At 34.1% G+C, this 19,678-nt stretch overlaps 2 protein-coding genes across 4 annotated transcripts; one reads left to right on the plus strand and one right to left on the minus strand.

Moving 5' to 3' along the window:
• Positions 1-18: 18 nt before the first annotated feature.
• Positions 19-5,851, plus strand: LOC127984170 (uncharacterized). Its single transcript, XM_052586688.1, has 4 exons — positions 19-172; positions 1,530-1,888; positions 2,244-2,437; positions 4,085-5,851. The coding sequence occupies exons 2-4, from the start codon at positions 1,552-1,554 to the stop codon at positions 4,184-4,186; spliced, it is 633 nt and encodes a 210-aa protein (XP_052442648.1). The 5' UTR covers positions 19-172; positions 1,530-1,551; the 3' UTR covers positions 4,187-5,851.
• A 1,436-nt stretch (positions 5,852-7,287) lies between these two features.
• Positions 7,288-18,372, minus strand: LOC127984150 (feline leukemia virus subgroup C receptor-related protein 2). Of its 3 annotated transcripts, XM_052586664.1 has the most exons (11): positions 17,547-18,372; positions 16,546-16,687; positions 14,229-14,369; positions 13,215-13,282; positions 12,896-12,999; positions 11,967-12,077; positions 11,614-11,719; positions 11,368-11,479; positions 10,210-10,265; positions 8,547-8,656; positions 7,288-8,210 (listed from the first exon to the last, which is right to left on the minus strand). In XM_052586664.1, the coding sequence occupies exons 1-10, from the start codon at positions 18,141-18,143 to the stop codon at positions 8,570-8,572; spliced, it is 1,524 nt and encodes a 507-aa protein (XP_052442624.1). In that variant the 5' UTR covers positions 18,144-18,372; the 3' UTR covers positions 7,288-8,210; positions 8,547-8,569. The 3 variants fall into 3 exon arrangements, with proteins under 3 accessions (XP_052442624.1, XP_052442626.1, XP_052442625.1); XM_052586666.1 differs by lacking the exon at positions 8,547-8,656 and having other exon boundaries at positions 17,547-18,370; XM_052586665.1 differs by lacking the exons at positions 7,288-8,210; positions 8,547-8,656 and adding an exon at positions 8,663-9,880.
• Between the last annotated feature and the right edge of the window lie 1,306 nt (positions 18,373-19,678).

The following is a 19,678-nucleotide window of genomic DNA, read 5'->3' on the forward strand; positions in this document are numbered from 1 at the left end:
CGTGGCTTTCTGCGCGCTCGTGTCCAATACCAACATCTCGAGCAAAAGCAGCAGAATGAAAGCGGAGCGAGTTTGTGTTAGTAAATACAAGCGGAGTGAAGACGGAATAAAAGAGCGCTAACATAAAAAGCGGAATAAAAGCAGCACTGACACACACATTCAAGCGCTGGCGGTGAGTGTCTCCTGTTTCTGTTTTATTTGCTGGAGTTTCATTGCGTATTTTTTATTTCTACGTAAGAACTGAGATGATTCTACTCTTGTCCCTGAAAAACTAAGTTTCAGTGATTTGATCTGTGAAAGAAAGTGACAATTTTTTTTTTTATTACAGAATAAACTTTATAGCAGACTGAAATATCCCCAACATAATATTCTGATTAGCCCATCAGTACTTTATAAAACTGAAATATCAAAAAATGACAATAACATGAAGTCTCGTATTGTCCTGATTTTTATGCATTGGTTTTTACTTTGGAATTACCTAGTGGTATATCCTTTGTTTTGGTTTGTTTTTTAATTCCCTGCTGAAAACAAATTAAACTGGTTTGTTAAATAATAAGAGTTGTTTATGATGGTCTACAATGGTCTTTCAGCCTGGACAAGCTGATCTACCCCTCTAAAACCAGCCCACAGACCAGGTTAACCAATCTGGGAGACCAGCTAAGACCTGGTTTTCAGCAGAGATTAATTCTCATTAATAATCATCTGTCCATATGATAATCTCTCTATTAATAGAATTACACTTTTTTAATGACTATTTGTCAAGATGCACTCATGCACTGTGAACAAATCCTGCAAAAACATCTCAAAGCTCTTCTTGCAGTTTCTCAGTTTGACTAATTTCACTGCAGCTGTCATGTATTATATGAAACTATTCTCTTTGAAAGCATCTGTACTAATCTGCGCCGTAACTCTCAGTTGATCAGATTATTCATGAACACTTCGTAAACGGATTTGTTTGTTATGATGGTGCAGATTTGAATCATATTGTTTTTTGGGAAACGGTGGCAGACAGAACCCTTGAGTACAGGCCTGAAACTTCCTCTCATTTGTATGAGACTCCTTTGAAATGTTGCCATTTGACGTTTTGGTGGTTTTGTTTGTGACTAGCCTGTGACTATTTTAGTCATCTCATCGCTGCACTTTCATGCCAGAAGTTGCACTTTATGAGCTGATCTACGGTCAGATCTTAGTTATTCATTTTTAAACCAAATAAAACCCATCGAGTTCAGTCATGGTTGTTTGTTCATGTGAAAATGGATGAGCTCTTTATGAAATTCAGCACTTGCATCACGGCAAATGTTCCAAAACAACACTGATGGAGAGTGGTGGACTGGAGAACAATGAAAAATGATGCTGAATGCCATACCAATCATATAATTGTGCATAACAATTCATAAAAAAAAAAAAAAAAAAAAACTTTAATGTCCTGAAGGAAAACAACTCCATTAGAAGAGGTTTTTTTTTTCTTGTAAAACAGAACGAACAGCATGTGAATTCTCATATAGTTGACCGTCTGTGGTATATTTCAGGGCGGTTTTGCTAACTCCGCCGATGGATGATGAGGAGGATGAACAGCTTCCTCACTGCTGTGAAACACTGCTAAGAAACAAGAGCTCAGAGAACAGAGACGGCCCACGAGGTGCGCTGGGACAAACGGCTAACAGACACGGATGCTTTGAAGACAGATCGACGCAGACTGCCAGAACTGTGCTGAATTCAGCGAGAGACGGAGATATGGCACCATTTCAGGGTTTAGAGAGAGATGCATCATCTCCCTGCAGAGCTGTGGAGGCCAGGACTGCATTTGGGGCTAACTGTGGAACTGGGAGCCTCGCTTCACTTACTATTGCCCCTGGAGCCCCAGAAGGGCCAAGAGCACTTTTTCATGGTAGGGAAACAATATGCATCATATAGTCAAATATGCATTATGAATCACAACATGCACACCTGGAATGTATTTTTTTTTATTTCTGAATATGATAAGTATTATAGAAAATTATATAAATACATAAATATAAAATATGAATGTTAAAATTGAAATTGTGATTGACACAGACACACACACACACATATATATATATATATATATATATATATATATATAGTGGTATTTTCACTTTGGAGCATTTTAATAAATATTTAGTATTGTTAATTAATTGATAATTAATATAATATGTAATATTAAAATATATTAATAATAAGAATTTTTATTATACAATATTAACATTGTTTTTATTCTAAAGGAAATGCTGGATTTCGTTCACACTTCCCTGCACTGTTCGAATCTGTCCCGGATGGCACACAAAACACAGAAGAGGACGAAGGGAGACCAGAAGAAAAGGGAGATGAACGTGATGTGGGAGTTAGCGTGGAGATTCAGATTGGACGTAAACTGCGTGAAATGGGGGATCAATTTCAGCTGGAACATCTTCAGCTGGTAAGAATGAGACAAGGCCGATGTGAATCAAATGGGTTAAACAGCTTCACAGGTGTTTGTGCATGAGTCTGTGGTTTTCATTGCAGTGGTTTCTGTCACGATGTGCAATGACATCATCGTCTGTTATTTCAATGCTGCATATGCAAATGCTCAGTGGGAGAGATGACATCATTTTTGGTTTACCCGTCCTGTTTACTCAACATCTCATAGATGTTATCAAATGTACACCACTAACTTTACAGTAACTGATGGAGTTTGTTTATTGAGTCATCTTAACTTTTTTTTTTTTTTCAATTTACAAAACTAAAGTTTGCATAACTATTGAAAACATAATTATTTGGTTTAAATTAAGTTTAATTAAATTTGGTTTTAAGGATTTTTGGGGGGCGGGGCTTACTAAAATAATGATAGAATGATTTTGAAAGGTGCCAGTTTATCATGTTAATTTGGCCGTTGAAGGAATTATATGGTGTTTTTGTTGTAGTTAAAAACTAGATGGAAATAACAACAACAGATGAAGATAAAATGGTCTGGTTAAATATAATGATACTGTGGGTTTTGCAAGAGGTAAACATTTTCCATGTGTTTCCATTTCTATTTATTCATTATTTTATTCAAAGTGACTTTTAACATTTACTATGAGAGAAGAAAATGAACTCACGCCCTCTGAATTATGGTTAACAGGGATAAATTTAGATTTATCAAAGTTTTCAATATATGCCAGTTGAATTTAGTGTCTGCCAAAGCCGGCTATAGTTTGTGTGTGATCTCAGAAAGAGGATGTTAAGTGTGTTTATACTGCAGGCTAAATTTAGACTCTGGCTCAAGATCCACGTCAGCAGACATGTGACCAGACCACAATCTCAAAAGCTAATGTAACACCTTTAGTAATTCTCTGAATGTGTTATATGCCAACTGAGCTGCTGCAACAGAGCTGTTTTAATGAACAAGCAGATCTTATAGAGACCATGGAATCTGGAAATCAGCTGTCATAAGCTCAGATAAGATCAAAAACTGAAACTTCATCTTCTCACAGATCAAACTGGCTGAATAATTGAAAAAGTTGAAAGATGACTATCCAGCTAGGAATAAATGGGTCAGGATAATTTGAATTAGTTAATCATAATTAGTTTGCTAACTCTTTTAAATATAGCATGCTTTCAGTAAGAGAGACAGCTTATGCAATACACTGCAATAGTAAAGAACTACAGCACACACACGCCACACAGCTGGCCTGACTGCTGATTGGCCGCTTTAACTGTCCATCAGGTAGATTTAAAGGGAAGGGGAGGAGTTTGAAGTGAAGCGTGAGGCCAGTGCGCCACCTAATGGCAAATATATGCATAGATAGATGCTCCTGGTCTTACTGTGCGAGAAAATAATGTTAACCAACAGTTAAATTGCTATTAATTTACGATTGGTATTTTAGATTATCAGCATAAATAATGGAACCTTCGAAAATGACTTTCACATAGTGGAAGATAAATAGGTTGTGAAAAATTGATTTGGACTTTAATTGTACATTAAATTGTTTAGAAAATATAGTTTCATAATTGTACCTCTCTTGACTTATAAAATGCAATCTTTTTTAAAGCTATGTCAAAAATTTTACCTGATGAACAAATATTTTGGTTTATTTTTGTGCAGTTCACTCAAAGGGGCCAGATGGGTTTGTTCCAGCTTGTGACGACACTCTATAACTTCCTTTTTCCTCAAGAAAGACCCCAGAATGCAAGAGCCCAGAGATGAGAGGCCACAGTGCACCTGTTCAAGACCCAAATGAGTTTAACACAGCACTGTAAGATGCGCAGATCTGGATTTACATGGCTCAAAAAGAAGGTTGCCGCTGGTCGGAGACTTCCCTCATATTTCTGAAGAAGCCATTCTCAAAATGGACCATTGGAGGAAATTTTCTGCAGGTTGCATATCAATCTGAAGATATTAATATTCTGCCTTATATTTCCCCAACACGTTCACATATGAGCGGATCCCAGCGCCTTAATAAAACCCTCAGAAAGAGAAAGAACTGCTTTATTAGGCAACAAGCTGTGAGAATGCTCAAGGTCAACAGCATTTAAGTATTTGTGCTGATTTCAATACACCTACTGAACTCCGACGCACCCCAGAACAGACTCTTCATCTTTCTCTGCTGGTATTATCACGGCTTATGCTTGATTCACTGCTGTTAACAGTGTTATTTGGACAGAGTTGAAAGACATAACGGATGTGATGAGAAGCAAGAGTCCAGTAACATCATAGCGTACCGACACAGAACTCAAAAAAACTTTGTTCAAATGCAGAAAAACAACTTGAACATCAGGTTTAATACCTGTATAATAATGATGAGCCATTTTTGAGAACATGGGAGAAAAATATGAATTTTGTGATTTTTAAATTGGTAATTTTTTCTTATTAAGGGAGAATGTACCATCAAATTATTTACAACAAATTTACCCTTCTGAAATATTAGTTTGCCTTAATGAATTCAACTGTCATTCATCCCAGGCTTTACATAATGACCTGATTTCTCTCAGGCACTGAAGTATTACTTAAGATATCAGTGTTTAAAGCATTTCTTCAGTAGTTGGTGACATTCAAAATGTGCTCAAAGAGCAATACACCAAATCATATTTTACAGTACAACTCAAGCGATAAATGCAATCAATAATCTAATCTACAAGTTACCATATAAGAACATATTAAATATTCTAACTGGAGTTGTGTTGGAATTTATATGTCAATCAATAGTTATACAGAGGTTTTTATTACTGTAAATGTCTTAAGAGGGAAAGTGTCCTCTGGATAGCATAAATATGCTTTATTTAAAGGGTCAGTTCGCACAGAAATGAATATTATGTATTCTATTACTCACCCTCATGTCATTCCTAACTTCCCGGTGTTATTTTCTTTCTTCCATGCAAAAAAAGTTTTAGTTTTTCCTTAGGGTAAGCGCCATGTATAATTTTGGCGGGAATGAAAACGAAGCTGTGAGGGATATAGAAGTCGTAACGAAACAAATACAAAAATGTAAACATTTAATTTAGCACATTTTATACAGTACATGCCATCTTAAAACTGTCCATCCCCCAGACTCGTTTTCAGCTGCATATAATTATAAATGGTGTCTGTCCAGGTTTGTAAACGATGATAGAATTCAGAGTTTTTTCAGAGTCCCTTTAAGAATGGCAACGATAATGAGTTTAAGATTTCTATTGAATAGTCCAATGAGAAGGCCAGATCGCATCACGTGACTGGCTAACGATCTGGCGCTGATAATGAATATTTAAGAGTTTGTATTTGATAGGCTATGCGATAAACCGGGGTTATTTATTTTTCACACATATATATTTGTAAACTCATATTGTTAAGTGTAATTAATAAAACTATGAGATTAATAATTTAATTTATCGAAAATAGATATCGTTCCATGCTTTTTGTTGTGGTACAATCTACAGGTGCCTGTACTTTTGCGGTTTACAATTTTACATGGTTTGCTTGTGAATTATCGATAGTTTAATACACATAATGTCGCCAGTGTAGTGTTAGAGACCATGCAGACGGTGTGAATATAACACAGACTGTCAGATTCCACAAAATCCACATCATTCCTTTGCAATTATTACGATTTCAGACCATTTCCTCACGATTTTCCACGAAGGTGATGTTCCAGTGCTGTGATGTGTGCCTCAAATGCTTGTGTATTGGTAAAGATGACACTTGCAGACAATCAAACAGCTGAAGGTGCCTTAGAACAGCAGGCCAATGACGGAGGTTTGGGCTTCAGTCACAGCACCCAAACATGTGGATTATAGATCATAAACGAACACGCATCGCATAAATACCTCCATCTTAACAACAGGGAGCTCAGACAGACTATCAAAGTGAATCTGAAGTGATGACTTGCAGGAACAGGCTGCTGCTGCTGCTGCCTCATTCATCTGAAATGCCCTTTCAAATGCACTTGTCTCAGAAAGTCGTCAAAGGAGTAAAAATGTCGAGCTGTTTTTACTTTGTTTGGAATGTGCACGGGACGTTACTACTGGTTCTTTTTTAATTTTGCTACTTAAAATTATTATACAGTTTGATAAATATATTAAATGCTGTTATAAAATTGTGAAATAAGATGTCTTTTTTTACCTATATCATTAATGCTGTCATATAAATGCTGACACTTTTACTGCAATGTTCACCGCATTAAAATATTTACGGATATTCATTTGAGCTCTATTTGTTATTTTATATATATATATATATATATATATATATATATATATATATATATATATATATATTACTATTAGTATTTAAGTATTACTATTAAAGGAATTGCAATTGTAATTATGGTTAATTATTACTAAATTATAGTTCATTGCAGTTATTTTTAAATTAAATATGTAAAATACAATTTAAAATAATTAACAATGATTACTATTTATGGTAATAATAATTATTATATAATGATAATATATAATTTTACTATTTTATTAAATATTATTTAATATATAATTATACAATAATTATATAACAGTTATTATAATATTCAATTATATTTGCATTGTAATATATTTTATTACATTATATATATTTTTTAATTTCATTATATTCTATTATAATTTTATATATAATTTCATGAAAATATAGAACTATATAAATATAATTAATAAAAAAAATAATGCAATACTATTCATTTTAATAATAATAATAATAATAATAAGATGAAGAAAATAAGGGTGTTACTGAAAACCATAGCACTGTATTATTCAGATTCAAGTACAATAGGTAGATAGTATAATACTAAAAACATTTTAATTTTTTTTTTATATTTAAAAAATAAAATAATACAACAGTAATGTGGTTTAGATATTAGATTTATTTTATTTATTTCAATTTATTCAGATGGTCTTTAGAGAACTTCAGTTAGGGTAAAAAAAAAAGAAACAACTATATAAAAATAAAGAACAGTATTCAGTACTTATTACTGCACAGATTTGAAACCAACACACACAGTATATTTAACTGTGTTGAGCTTCGGTTTCAAACAATACTGAAATGCTCCACCTTCTTATGGTTTCATCGTATATTTCTTTTTCAAACTTACAAAAAGAAATTATTTGAAGATATAATACATTTTAAATGTTAACAATAATTTAAATCATCATTTGATAAACTAGTTACAATTTTTTAATAAGTCCTACTTGAGATGATTAGTGATCAAGTAAACAAATGATCACACAATACCAACAAACAAAAACCTGATCAATCTCTGGCTGTTATAAACACTCGCACACACACACACACACACACACACACACACACACACGTTTGTTTTTATGAAAAGTGGGGACATCCCATAGGCATAATGGTTTTTATACGGTACAAACTGTATATTCTATGGCCCTACACCAACCCTACACCTAACCCTCATAGGAAACTTTATGCATTTTTACTTTCTCAAAAAAACTAATTTTGTATGGTTTATAAGCATTTTGAAAAATGGGGACATGGGTTATGTCCTCATAAGTCACCCTCTCCTTGTAATACCTGTGTCATACCCATGTCATTATACAAAGTTGTGTCCTGATATGTCACAAAAACATGCCCACACACACACACACACACACAAACACAATACAGCGTGATTCAAAAGTCCTAAAGGAAAAATAAATCAAAATTCAAGGCTGGATAAAAACAATAAATGTGCTACATGATCAGTCTCGTGATCACATTAGAGTTTGGCTTCAAAAGCTTGTGCTGGTGACGTTTCCACAGGGACCTGCAAACACAAGACACATCATCAGTAACAGATAGCACAGTAAAACGGTGCTCCCTGCTGGCCACAGACCAGTTTCATGAACACATCTGCCTTAGAATAGGTTAGTGGATTAAATTAAGGTTAAATGTTAGTACACATCAAACATCAAACTACAATGAACACGCACACACGTACAAAGCTCAAAGGTGAAGTGTTCAGACAGAGTAGGCAAAAAAATCATGAACATTGGACTCTAAAAGAGAATCAAAAGCACATCTGAATCACTTTATAAGCGATAATTAAAATGAGCCTCATCGATCGTGAATCAGAAGTGCTGATCCCATGTGACACCCATACCTGAACCACAGTGAGCAATAAAATCAGGCAATGATTGATTGATCACATGTGTGTGGAGGGTAGAGAGACGTCCCACTGTGAACCTGAACGTCTGACTTGCCCAAAGCTGCCTGTAGACACACACACACACACACACACACACACACACACACACACACACACACTGATCTGTAAGCATGGATTTGGACAGATAGGAAACTAGAAGATTGAATGAGATGATCAGAGGAAGTTGAGTTAAAAACATCCCATTCATGATGAGTGAAAAATAGAACAGAATAAGTGGAAGAATGGAGAGGAAGAACAGGATAAGTAGAAAACAGGAATGGGAAGCTTTTTTTCAGTTTTTGAAAGAAATTAGTACTTTTATTCACCAAGAGAACTGAGAATTGTTCAAAAGTGTTGATCAACACTGTAACAAAAGACTTCTATTTCAAATTAACACTGTTTTTTTGACTTCCTATTTTAAAAATATGATTATGGTTTCCATTAAAATTTTAAGCAGCACAGCTGTATTTAACATTGATGTGTACAATTATTGTCATTGTTATGACAATATTCTTATTTGAATATATACACACAGGACTAAGTCATTCTACAATATTTACAAATTTGTGTCCCGTTTACGCATTACTTGACCAGTTAAATTAGTCTTTGCATGCATTTGTCCCTCAATGATCTGTTATTATGTCATAGGTTATTACATTTTAATTTATTTCATCATGTGTAATTATCTTTTTTTCTTTTCTTAATTGTTAATGTGGTTCTGTGTAAAAGCAAAAACACTAAAATAAATGTTAAAAAACTGTATTTAACACTGATAAAAAGAAATGATCCGTAAGCAGTAAATCAGCATATGAGAATGATTTCTGAAGGATCATGTGACACTGAAGACTGGAGTAAATCATAAACTGTAATAATATTTTACAGTATACTGTTTTTATTGCATTTTAATCACATAATCAAATGATCAAATAAATGCAGCCTTGGTGAGCAGGAGAGGCTTCTTTCAAAACCATTTATAAAATTGTACCACCTGTTGAATTATAGTGTGGTGTAAATGAGAAGAGAGAGAGACAATGAAGTGGAAAAGCAGAGCCGGATCATGGGAAATTGGAAAGAGAGAGTGAATGGGATGCATGGATCAAGAAAACGTGACATTGCATGTAAAGATGAGCAGGACTGATGGGGAAGAAGAGGATAAAATGTGTTTATAGAGCTGGTGTGATTTCCAGAACATTTCCCGTGTGTCATCCAATCACAGCGCTGGAATGTTATCATAATAAAAAGTTCAAAAGCGCCACAGGATCTGCTTGAGGCCGAAGACCCTCAAAAATCTGCAGAAACACAGAAGCGTTCCTGGTGTGGACGTTTGAAACAAACCAAAAACACCTTTGAATGAACACTAAAGTTCAGGTTAAAACACAACAACACAGAAACATAAGATAGAAACAACAGGAGTGTCTTTTTCTCTAGTATCTGCAGCACATGTTAGTGGACATGAAATGATTTCTGTTGTATCAATCTGGCAATAAAAAACATGAACTTATTGGTAGATGGGAAGGTCTTGTAAACCTTAATCTGATTTAGATCACCAATATAATGAATATAATGTATAAAGTGCATTGTGTAAATGTTTTGCTGATAGGTTTGGTTTGATACTTACGGCTGCCAGTGCTTGCTGGTTTGCCAGCTGTCTGCGCAGATCAGACTTAATACATGCTGAAATAAAAGAACAGAAATGCACTGAGACACACATTATTATATTTTACATACACCAAACCATCTACAAAGATGACTGTTGCAACCTGTAAGCTCTAGTCTATCTAATCAGTATCTGAATTGTGAATATAAAATCGATGAATCCCTTAAAGAACACATCTAGTTCATATTATTAATCTCAAAAATCAAAAGAAACAAATAAAAAACATTTTAATTTCTATGCACTGTGAAATAATTGTTAAATAATTGTACCTTAAAAATGCTATAAATATTTAAAACCTAAAAAAGATATGATGTTCTTTGGGCACAATAATAATTACAATAATAATAATAATTATTATTATTATTATTAAAATAATACAACATAAAAATGTATAATAATAGCGTGGAAGATCAATCTGATTAGACTTTTGAGAAGCGAGTCGTTGTCAACAGAGAAACAAAGTTTAAAAGTGATCCAACTTTGCACCTCCATGCATAAATGTTATTTGAAGGACTGTATAATTACTCCACATGAGCTTTTATTGCCTGGAAAATTAGTTGAATATTAACCAGGAACAATCATTTAAATAAATGCAGCCAAAATTAATACTGTAATTATACAAATTATACAAGTTTATGACCATGTGCCAACCAGCCTCAACCTGGTATTTATGAAAAAGATGCTTGTCCTGACAACACAGCTGACAATCAACCTGCATTTTAGGTGCTTTTTACATGTACAATTAACTAATGTAAAGAGACACAAAAATCCCATCTGGCTCTGTGTTTGGACCTAGAAGATTTCTGGCTGTAACCGTCCCAAAACAAAGTAGCTTTTTTAGTATTTAGACAACCCAGTGTTTTTTTCCTGTGTTTAATAGCTCATACATTAACTGAAACACCAGAGGACACCGCAGCTTTCATAATGTCAAACGAATTTTAATATGCAATGCTTTCCAAGAAGCATTATCATAACGAGGAAGCAAAACATTCAAAAGTAACTAGACCAAGAGTAGGACTTGAGTAAAAAACAACAGTTTCACAATCCCTCAAGGATAAGCTCTATACTCGATTAAAGAGGAACAAATACTCATGTAGATGAGTATTGACTGATCTGCACCTGTAATGATGGTTCCTATCAGCAGGAAGGCACACAGGAAGAGATTTCCGGCCAGAGTATTAAAAGAGTCCATGATTTTCCCCTGACAGATCGTAAATATGATCCCGAACACCTGCAGTAGGAAATCACAATTATTAGGATTCCTGGTAACGCCATATAAACTCTGTAAAATAATATAAAACGCAATACAAAATAAGACACAACTCTTAGAAAAAACATAATTATTATTAAATATCACACACAAACCTGTGCAGAGCAGTTCAGAAGTCCTGAAGACGTCCCCTCAGACTCTGGGTAAGTCAATTCAACAGCAAACTCAAAACCGAGGGGAAGGTAACCCGTCATGAAGAACCTGCATAAATAACACACAAACAAAACATCTAGGGCAAACTTATATATACACATTTCTATCTATCTATCTATCTATCTATCTATCTATCTATCTATCTATCTATCTATCTATCTATCTATCTGTATAAAGAGAGAGAGAGACAGGATTTTATTGTAACTCAGATATAAAAAAACAAAACAGAAACAAACAGTAACAACAACAAATAAAGAATACAAATAAAATGTTTTCTTTTGAAATCTTGTAGTACCCGAGGGCTCCTGCTGTGATGAAGACCACCCACAGGTGACCCAGATCCAAGGTAAAAGCATAAAGCACCAAACCCACAAGAGACATCAGATACACGGCTAGAGTCGTTTGTCTGTGGAGACATGACATGGGACAGACTAAATCTTTCATCGGGATCCAACATGGAAATCCTAGTATGATTGGGCAAATGAGTTTGATCAGCTGCAAACACATGCAGTTCCAGAAAAAAAACATTTCAGTTCATTTCGTAAATCAGCATATGATAAGTCTGAATCTAACATACAGTCTATCCTGGTGTTCCATCAAAACCTTTTGGTTTTGTAGGAAATTATGTTAGATATATCACAATTTGTGTTCCAAAATATATCAATAATTTTCATATCATAAACATTTTAATGATTTATGATTGGTTTAAAAAAAACATATTCAGCAAGAATGCATTATATTTATTAAAAGACATTTATAATGTTTTGAAATATTTCTATTTCAAACAAATTATGTTTGTTTAAACTTTCTATTCATCATACAGCCCTGAAAAATAAAATCTATTACAGTTTTTACAAAATATGAAGCAGCAGAACCATTTTCAACATTGATAATAATGAGAAATGTTTCTTCAGCAGCAAATCAGCACATTAGAGTGATTTCTGAAGGATCATGTGACACTGAAGACTGGAGGAATGATGCTGAAAATACAGCTTTGATCACCAGAATACATTTTCTGTGAAATATTGTGTGTGCAATGTGAACAAAACAAAAGAAACATCACAATGCCCAGGAGTGGAAGGTGTGCTGTGAGGGGTCTAATACACTAAAACAAAAGGTCACATGGTCTCAAAAAGGTGAAGTGAAGGAGTGAAGACAAATGTTAATTGAGCACTGACTGTTGTCATCTCAAGAATATTTCAAGTTTAAAGTCCAGCCTCTTACTTGTATGTCTTCGATCGGTCTAACCAGATCCCACAGATGAGGGATCCCACCATGCCAGCGATCACGATGGTGAGGCCGATCCTGCCAGCATTCACCTCCTCTCCCTGTTCAAAACAGAGCAAATTTTCATATGCATTCTGTTTCGAACAAAAATATATTAAGATCAGTTCTCCAGATAAACAAATAATATAAGTAATAATGCTCCATCAGTAGTGCAAGTTAAAAAGTAACTGAAGAGATTTCACTGATTTATGTAAACTGCATATAGGTCAGGGGCTTTCGTGATTGGCTGGACAGGAGGTAGGTGGGAGGGACTTACAGGATAGTGTTCAATGATCATTCGGTTGAGGAGCGTACTGACAGCATAGAAACAGCCAACATTTAGCCCTGAAAAAGAAAGACAGATGAAGTCAAAAACAGAAATAGACTGAAAAAAACTTGAAATTAAAAAAGTAGCCTGGCAGAAAGCGAATACGCTGTGTATATAGTAAGCAGTAAATGTCTTCACATTTCTGAAGCAGCTGTAAATATATAAAGGGCTCTGCATTCCTGCAGGATTATTTCTGTCAATGTTCAGCCAGGTTAAACGCAGCTACAGACTTCTCATGCAAGAGTTGCTCAGGTGTGTGTGTGTGTGTGTGGATAGATCATATACTCTTACTGTTAGTTTATGCCAGTGAAGTTATGACTATTCCTGTTTAGCACTTGTTTAATATTTTCTCAGATGAAAAAGTAATTTTCCATTTACTTGCAAAATCTTGCAAATTAGACTGCTTTAAATTAGTCTTCATGCCATCACCAGCTAGTCATATCTAATACATACATAAATATATACACTATCATTTAAATCTTAATGCTTTTGAAATAAGTATCTTATGCTCTCCAATGATGCATTCATTTGATTAAAAACAACAACAAAACAACAGTAAAAACAGCAGTTTTGTAAAATAATAAAATATCAGTTTTCTATTTAAATATATTTTAAAATGTAATTTATTGCAGTGATGCAAAGCTGTATTTTCAGCATCATTTTTCCAGTATTCATTATCACATGATCCTTCAGAAATCATACTAATATGCTGATTTCCTGCGCAAAAAAGTCCTGCATTTTCAGGATTGTTTGATGAATAGAAAGTTAACAAAAACAGAATGTATTTGCAATAGAAATCTTTTGTAGAAATGTATTAAAATATAATTTACGTTTAAAAAATAACTATTCATGCTAATGTTTTCAGTAACAAACTACCACTGTGTGTTTGAATGCCAAGCAAGCATAAAGAACCCCAGTTTGAGGTCCTGAATGGATCTGTTGTGTGCAGAGTAAGACATTTACCGTAAGTGATGACGAGAAGGATGAAGGCTTTGTTGCGAAGCAGCCTGTGGATGGATGCTGTATATGAGTAGTTCTCTGGAGAGATCCGCCGAGCCGCGGCCTGAGCGTGGGTGGGAGGGATGTCTGGACGCTCCTGAAACACTGACGAGAACATAAAAACTCATCCAGTCACCAGTCACATTCATCACAGAGAACTCTTCATTTACATATGATTTACATATATGAGGTAGAAGCCTCACATATCCATGTTTTGACATTTATTTTATTTCTTCACAAATCAATGCTATCATTGTCTGTAAGTGGGTTTTCCAAATATTTCACCAATTAAAAGTATTAAAAAGAGCTTGTGACTAGGATTGCAAAAAGTCTTTTTAAGATGATTTTTTGGAATATTGCAAGGGTTTTTGGAAGGTTTCGGAAAAATTTACATCCCTTTGCAAGCAACCCTACTTGTGACTGAACCTCAGAACAACACTGGATCCTCAAATTGTCATCAAAAACTCTGAATGAATTACCGCACACTGCTTTCAGTTCTCTGCTAGTTTCGATGCAAGGGTAAATAAAGAACTGGTTGTTTGAATTAGTAGAGCATCATCTTAACTCAAGAAACACTGTCTATAAAGTTTTTTGTATTTAAGAAGCAGATAAGAGTGTCTTAGTCTTGTCATAGTCAGTGCTGTCTTAAATAGCCTTTGCTTAGCAATTCATCTTTTCAGCTTAATTTACTGAAAGACAGAAAAAGCTGAGCATCTATAGCTACAATATATTGATAGACTGAAATATGTTGAATGTGAAGGTCTAAAATGACTAAAACTGTAATAAAATAAACTGAAAAGCTAAACTGTAATACATATAAAAAATAATAAAAAGAAAAGATTATTACACAAAATGCAAATAACAAAACGATTAAATGATAAGCTTAAATTAAAAATAAAATTAAAATGAAGCCAGTCCTACAATGCACTGTGAAAGAAATAAAAATAAAATAAAAATTCCAAGCTGCTGAGGTTTTGGGAAAACCTAATGTGTTTAATAAATGTAAACAGTTTAAAATGAAAGACGATTGAAATAATATAATCTTATGATAAAAAAAGACATAAGGTCATATTATAAAATAAAAAGTCAATTATGTCTGTGTGTTAAATACAAGAGGTACAGTTGAGTGGAAATCTTCTTTAATCCACTGTTTTGACATCTGTGAATGTTTGTGTTTGAGTAAAAATTTAGCCTGCTGTCCCCAAAACGACAGGTGACTGAACTCTATATTTGCTCTTTCAAACATACACTAGATATTAAAAATGGCAGCAGAATTTAAATTGTAGACCTATTAAGAAACACTATAATCTTCTGTTCTTGTTCTTTACTAAAGACTTACATAACCGAGCAAATAAATTGGTTATTTTGAGGGAAATCAGTAGAACATTTTAACATAAAAGATAACAACTGTCATCATTTAACTCACCAACATGACTATATTTCTTCCATTGAACATAGAAGGGGATTTTTAGCAGAAAACCAATAGGGAAGGGAACTCAAACAATTTCAAGCATTATAAAAGTAACATGTTTTCCAAAAACAGGCATACATTTATGTGTAAACTGTCCCTTTACCGGTCTAAAATGTCTTGTGATTTTCTTCTTTAATTGTCTAGACGATGTTTTTGCCTGTGAGAACAGAGCTGAATTCACCAGAGTGTAGCTCAGAATGTTTTTATTTTGGATTTTTTTGTGGCTGTGTCAAGATAAAAATGGGCAGCTCAGTATTTAAACAAAAAGCATATAGAGTAAAGAGAGAGACAGCAAAATGGGTTGAAACTGAAAGAAATCTGATTTCCCCTTCTGTCATTAGGGCTAAAGGTCAGACAATCATCATACTCCATTTGCACTCATACAAGCAGACTTACAAAATAATGGGCATTGTCTGCCAACAAACAATCATTTATATGCTATTATATGTATAAACTATAAGTACAAAATCAGTTTATGTACATGCAGGAAGAAGAACATGGTAAGACTCAACAAAAAGAAGAACAGACAGGCACTAGAAGATATTAACACACTAAAGTGAGTGATCTCACTTCATTCTACCTACAGGGACAGCTGACTTAAATGACAGAAACTCTCTACATGGGCAGCAACTCCTCATGTCATAAAAATTCGATTTAAGCATGCTGCCAAGATGCTAAAAACTGTTATCTCTGTGAAAGACATGCAATAATTTGGATAAAAGAAGATGTCACATATAAGGCATCTTAATAAAGTTGCATCTTTTCATATGAACTCTGGAATAACATAGTATAACTGACGTGTGCACTTACCAATGACAACCAATACAAACAGGAAGGTGGCCACTCCCGCGGTGATGTAGAACATGACTCTAATGTGAGCCGCCAACTCGTCCAGATCGTCCGCATTTGGAACCAGTATTGGTGGAACCAGAAAGCCTATTGCAATCCCCAACTGAAAAACAAAACAAAACAAAACAAAAACAAAACAATTCTGAGGTTTCATGAATGCCACATTTCCAGCTAGGCTTGATTTCATACATAGCTGTGTTTTAAAAACTGCATTCGCTTTGTTTCAATTCACTGCCTAGTTTTCTATGTTTTGAATATAAATTTGGGAACAACCAAGGGCCTGTTCCACTTAATACTGGGATTCAGAAGACTCATAACTGACATCCAGTCATGGTATTTACTAACAACATTGTTAAATCCTGTGTTCATCTTCTATTTATCAGTCTGGGTTCAGGGGGAACAATTTACAAGATAGATAGAACAATAGAGTAATAATAAATAGTAGTAATAGTAATAATACAAATGTAAAGATAGTAATTATATATAAGTAAAAAAAAATAAACAATTATAGAAATAAAAAAATATAAAGCAGCTTAAGGCTAAGAAAAACAAGAATAAACTGTGTAAAAATAAATGTTATAATTTAAATAAAAAAATAATAGATTTCAATACTCATTATTATACATTTCTAAAAATATCTTGCTTATACATAAGTGAGAGAGTGGAACAACAACAACAACAACAACAACAACAACAACAACAACAACAACAACAACAACAAGAAAGTAAAATAAAAAGCTTAAACCGGAATAAAATGCCCAAACACTGGCTCAAAGAATAACGAGCGAGTGTGAGTGGAACTATCTGTTTGCTGACCAATTGCAAATGGGAGTGTTCAAGATACCTGTGTGGAAACAGTCATTGTTTTTTACGTTTGATGGCGCTAGTGGGGGAAACATAAGGCTATATATATATATATATATATTTTTTTTTTTTTTTTTTTTTTTTTTTATGAAACCCACCTGATTTCCAAAGACCCCGATGGAGCATGCTGTGGACACTTCTTCCGATCCGAACCACACCGACGCGATGCGCGAGGGCATCCCGAGGATAAACACCTGAGCCACGGAGCACGTAAACTGACCAAAAAATGTCACTGGAAAAAGGTCCGGTCTCGCGCTGGCCACCTTGATCCATGTGCCGGTGCAATTCAGAGCCGCGGCCAAGAGCGCGATGACCCTCAACCCTTTCTTATCCAAGAGCCACGAGACGGGGAAAATTAGCGGAATGTACGTCAACATGTAAATCATGGACATCCAGTCAATGGTGAAAGAGTCCACGCTGTAAAAGCGCATGAAGATATTGTTGATGATTCCGTATTGAATCCATTGATAAGAGTTACACAGCGAATACGAGCTGAATAAAAACACTATAACCCATCTCTTTTTATACAAACGCGTTTCCGGAGGCGCGCTTCGATGTTCAAAAGTCACCTCAGCATCAGTCGCGGCTGTTTTCGATAAATATTTATTATCATTCACCTCTTCGTCCCCTGGCTTTGATTCATCGCTCATTTTCACTCGGTTCAGAATTCCTCCGAGACTGAAAGATTCATTCATTCATGTTGAGGAGACGCCGGGCAATCTACTGGAACTCACTGTAGTACTGTATAACTTGTCAAAGTCTGTTTAATTAAATAAATACTCCACATATTTATTACATCGATGTATGTTCATCCTCTGCTTGGATTAAATAAAGTCTCCGTTTTCCGCAGCAGAAACTCTTCAAACATTCGTTGAAAGTTTCGCCAGCGTGATGAAGTTCCTGACATAAAGTAACTAACTGGAAGAGAAATTATAAACAAACCGGGGCGAAATGGGCGTGGCTTTGTGACAGTCATGTGACATTCCTGAGACAAGTAGAACAACGATAGCGCTACATTATAAATCCAAAAGAAAACGTTTCAGAACAAACTTAAAGAATTACAGAAATAAGTAGCTATGTGTGGTTTGATCAAGTAATTTTGGAAGGACCATGAACTTGAAATGGTATTTTCCAACTTGGAACTCTTTACTTAAAGAAATAGCCTACGTAACACACTTTTCTTTTAGATTTTCTGATTGTGAACACGTCAGTGAAATAATGATTGACGTATTTTGTGTAATGTTAATGAAGAACAAAGCATAGCCTACTCCTATTAATTTACCTGATTTATGAGGGGACAACTGTACGTTGAAACTACATTTCCCATGATTCTGTGTACAGGGTTCCCCACTCTTTCATGAACACTCTAGTGAACCCCATATTCAATGACTTTTTAAAGCACCATTTATTTTATATCAAGCACCTATCAGATTCACACCTGTAACATCATGACAGACCTCTTAAAGTACTTAACATTTCACTTGCACTTAATATTTACATTAAAATTATTAGAGCAATGAGGTTTTGAATGTGGAGGTTTCATAAATTTAAACCATTTTGAGCAGTTGGTTTCAAAGTCAGGGTAGTTCACAGAACTTCACATGGGTAATATTCAAATACAATTTCTCAAATATTGATAAAAATATATATTCACAAACTGGCTTTTGCTGCAGTTCTTGTAAAAGATTTAAATTTGAAATAATTTCTACATGTTTAAATTAATAAAAAGTGGTTAGACAGGGCTCTACGCTTACTTTTCTTTTAAAATGTAAAAAAAAAAAAAAAAAAAAAAAATTATAATTATTTGAGCACAGTCAAAAATTTCAGGAGCACCATCTAATCAATGATCAAAAATTCTGATCAAATATTAGACTTCCTGTTACAAGATAAGATTTGACTTCTTAAATTATTTACAGGGAATTTAATTTTGTAATGGCATTTTTTTAAGTTAATTAAAAGTATGTCATCTTTTATGTCAAATTGAAAAAAAATATTATAAAATATTTATAAGCTTTTTAAAATTTCTAAATAAAACAATGGAATAAAATCAGTTAGAATAAGAATAAGTTACCAGTCAAATGAAAAAAATAAATAAATATGCCTTTTATCTATGAAAATAATTATCTTTATATACTAACTTTAAAGTTGCTGTATACGTGTTTTTAAACTAAAAACTAAACTAAATAATAATAATAATAATAATAAAATAAAAAATGTAGCCTACTACTAG

This window comes from Carassius gibelio, chromosome B20, assembly GCF_023724105.1.
Source record: "Carassius gibelio isolate Cgi1373 ecotype wild population from Czech Republic chromosome B20, carGib1.2-hapl.c, whole genome shotgun sequence".
Lineage (NCBI taxonomy): Eukaryota > Metazoa > Chordata > Actinopteri > Cypriniformes > Cyprinidae > Carassius > Carassius gibelio.

Bases quoted from the DNA above. Each gene is read 5' to 3' on its own strand.
- LOC127984150 (XM_052586664.1), bottom strand. From the start codon at position 18,143: ATGAATGAATCTTTCAGTCTCGGAGGAATTCTGAACCGAGTGAAAATG. The intron at 16,688-17,546 runs GTGGGTTTCATA...TTTGTTTTTCAG, and splicing joins TCGGGGTCTTTGGAAATCAG to TTGGGGATTGCAATAGGCTT. The intron at 11,480-11,613 runs GTTTGTGTGTGA...TTCCTACTGCAG, and splicing joins TTCTGAACTGCTCTGCACAG to GTGTTCGGGATCATATTTAC.
- LOC127984170 (XM_052586688.1), top strand. From the start codon at position 1,552: ATGGATGATGAGGAGGATGAACAGCTTCCTCACTGCTGTGAAACACTG. The intron at 1,889-2,243 runs GTAGGGAAACAA...TTTATTCTAAAG, and splicing joins GCCAAGAGCACTTTTTCATG to GAAATGCTGGATTTCGTTCA. The intron at 2,438-4,084 runs GTAAGAATGAGA...ATTTTTGTGCAG, and splicing joins AGCTGGAACATCTTCAGCTG to TTCACTCAAAGGGGCCAGAT.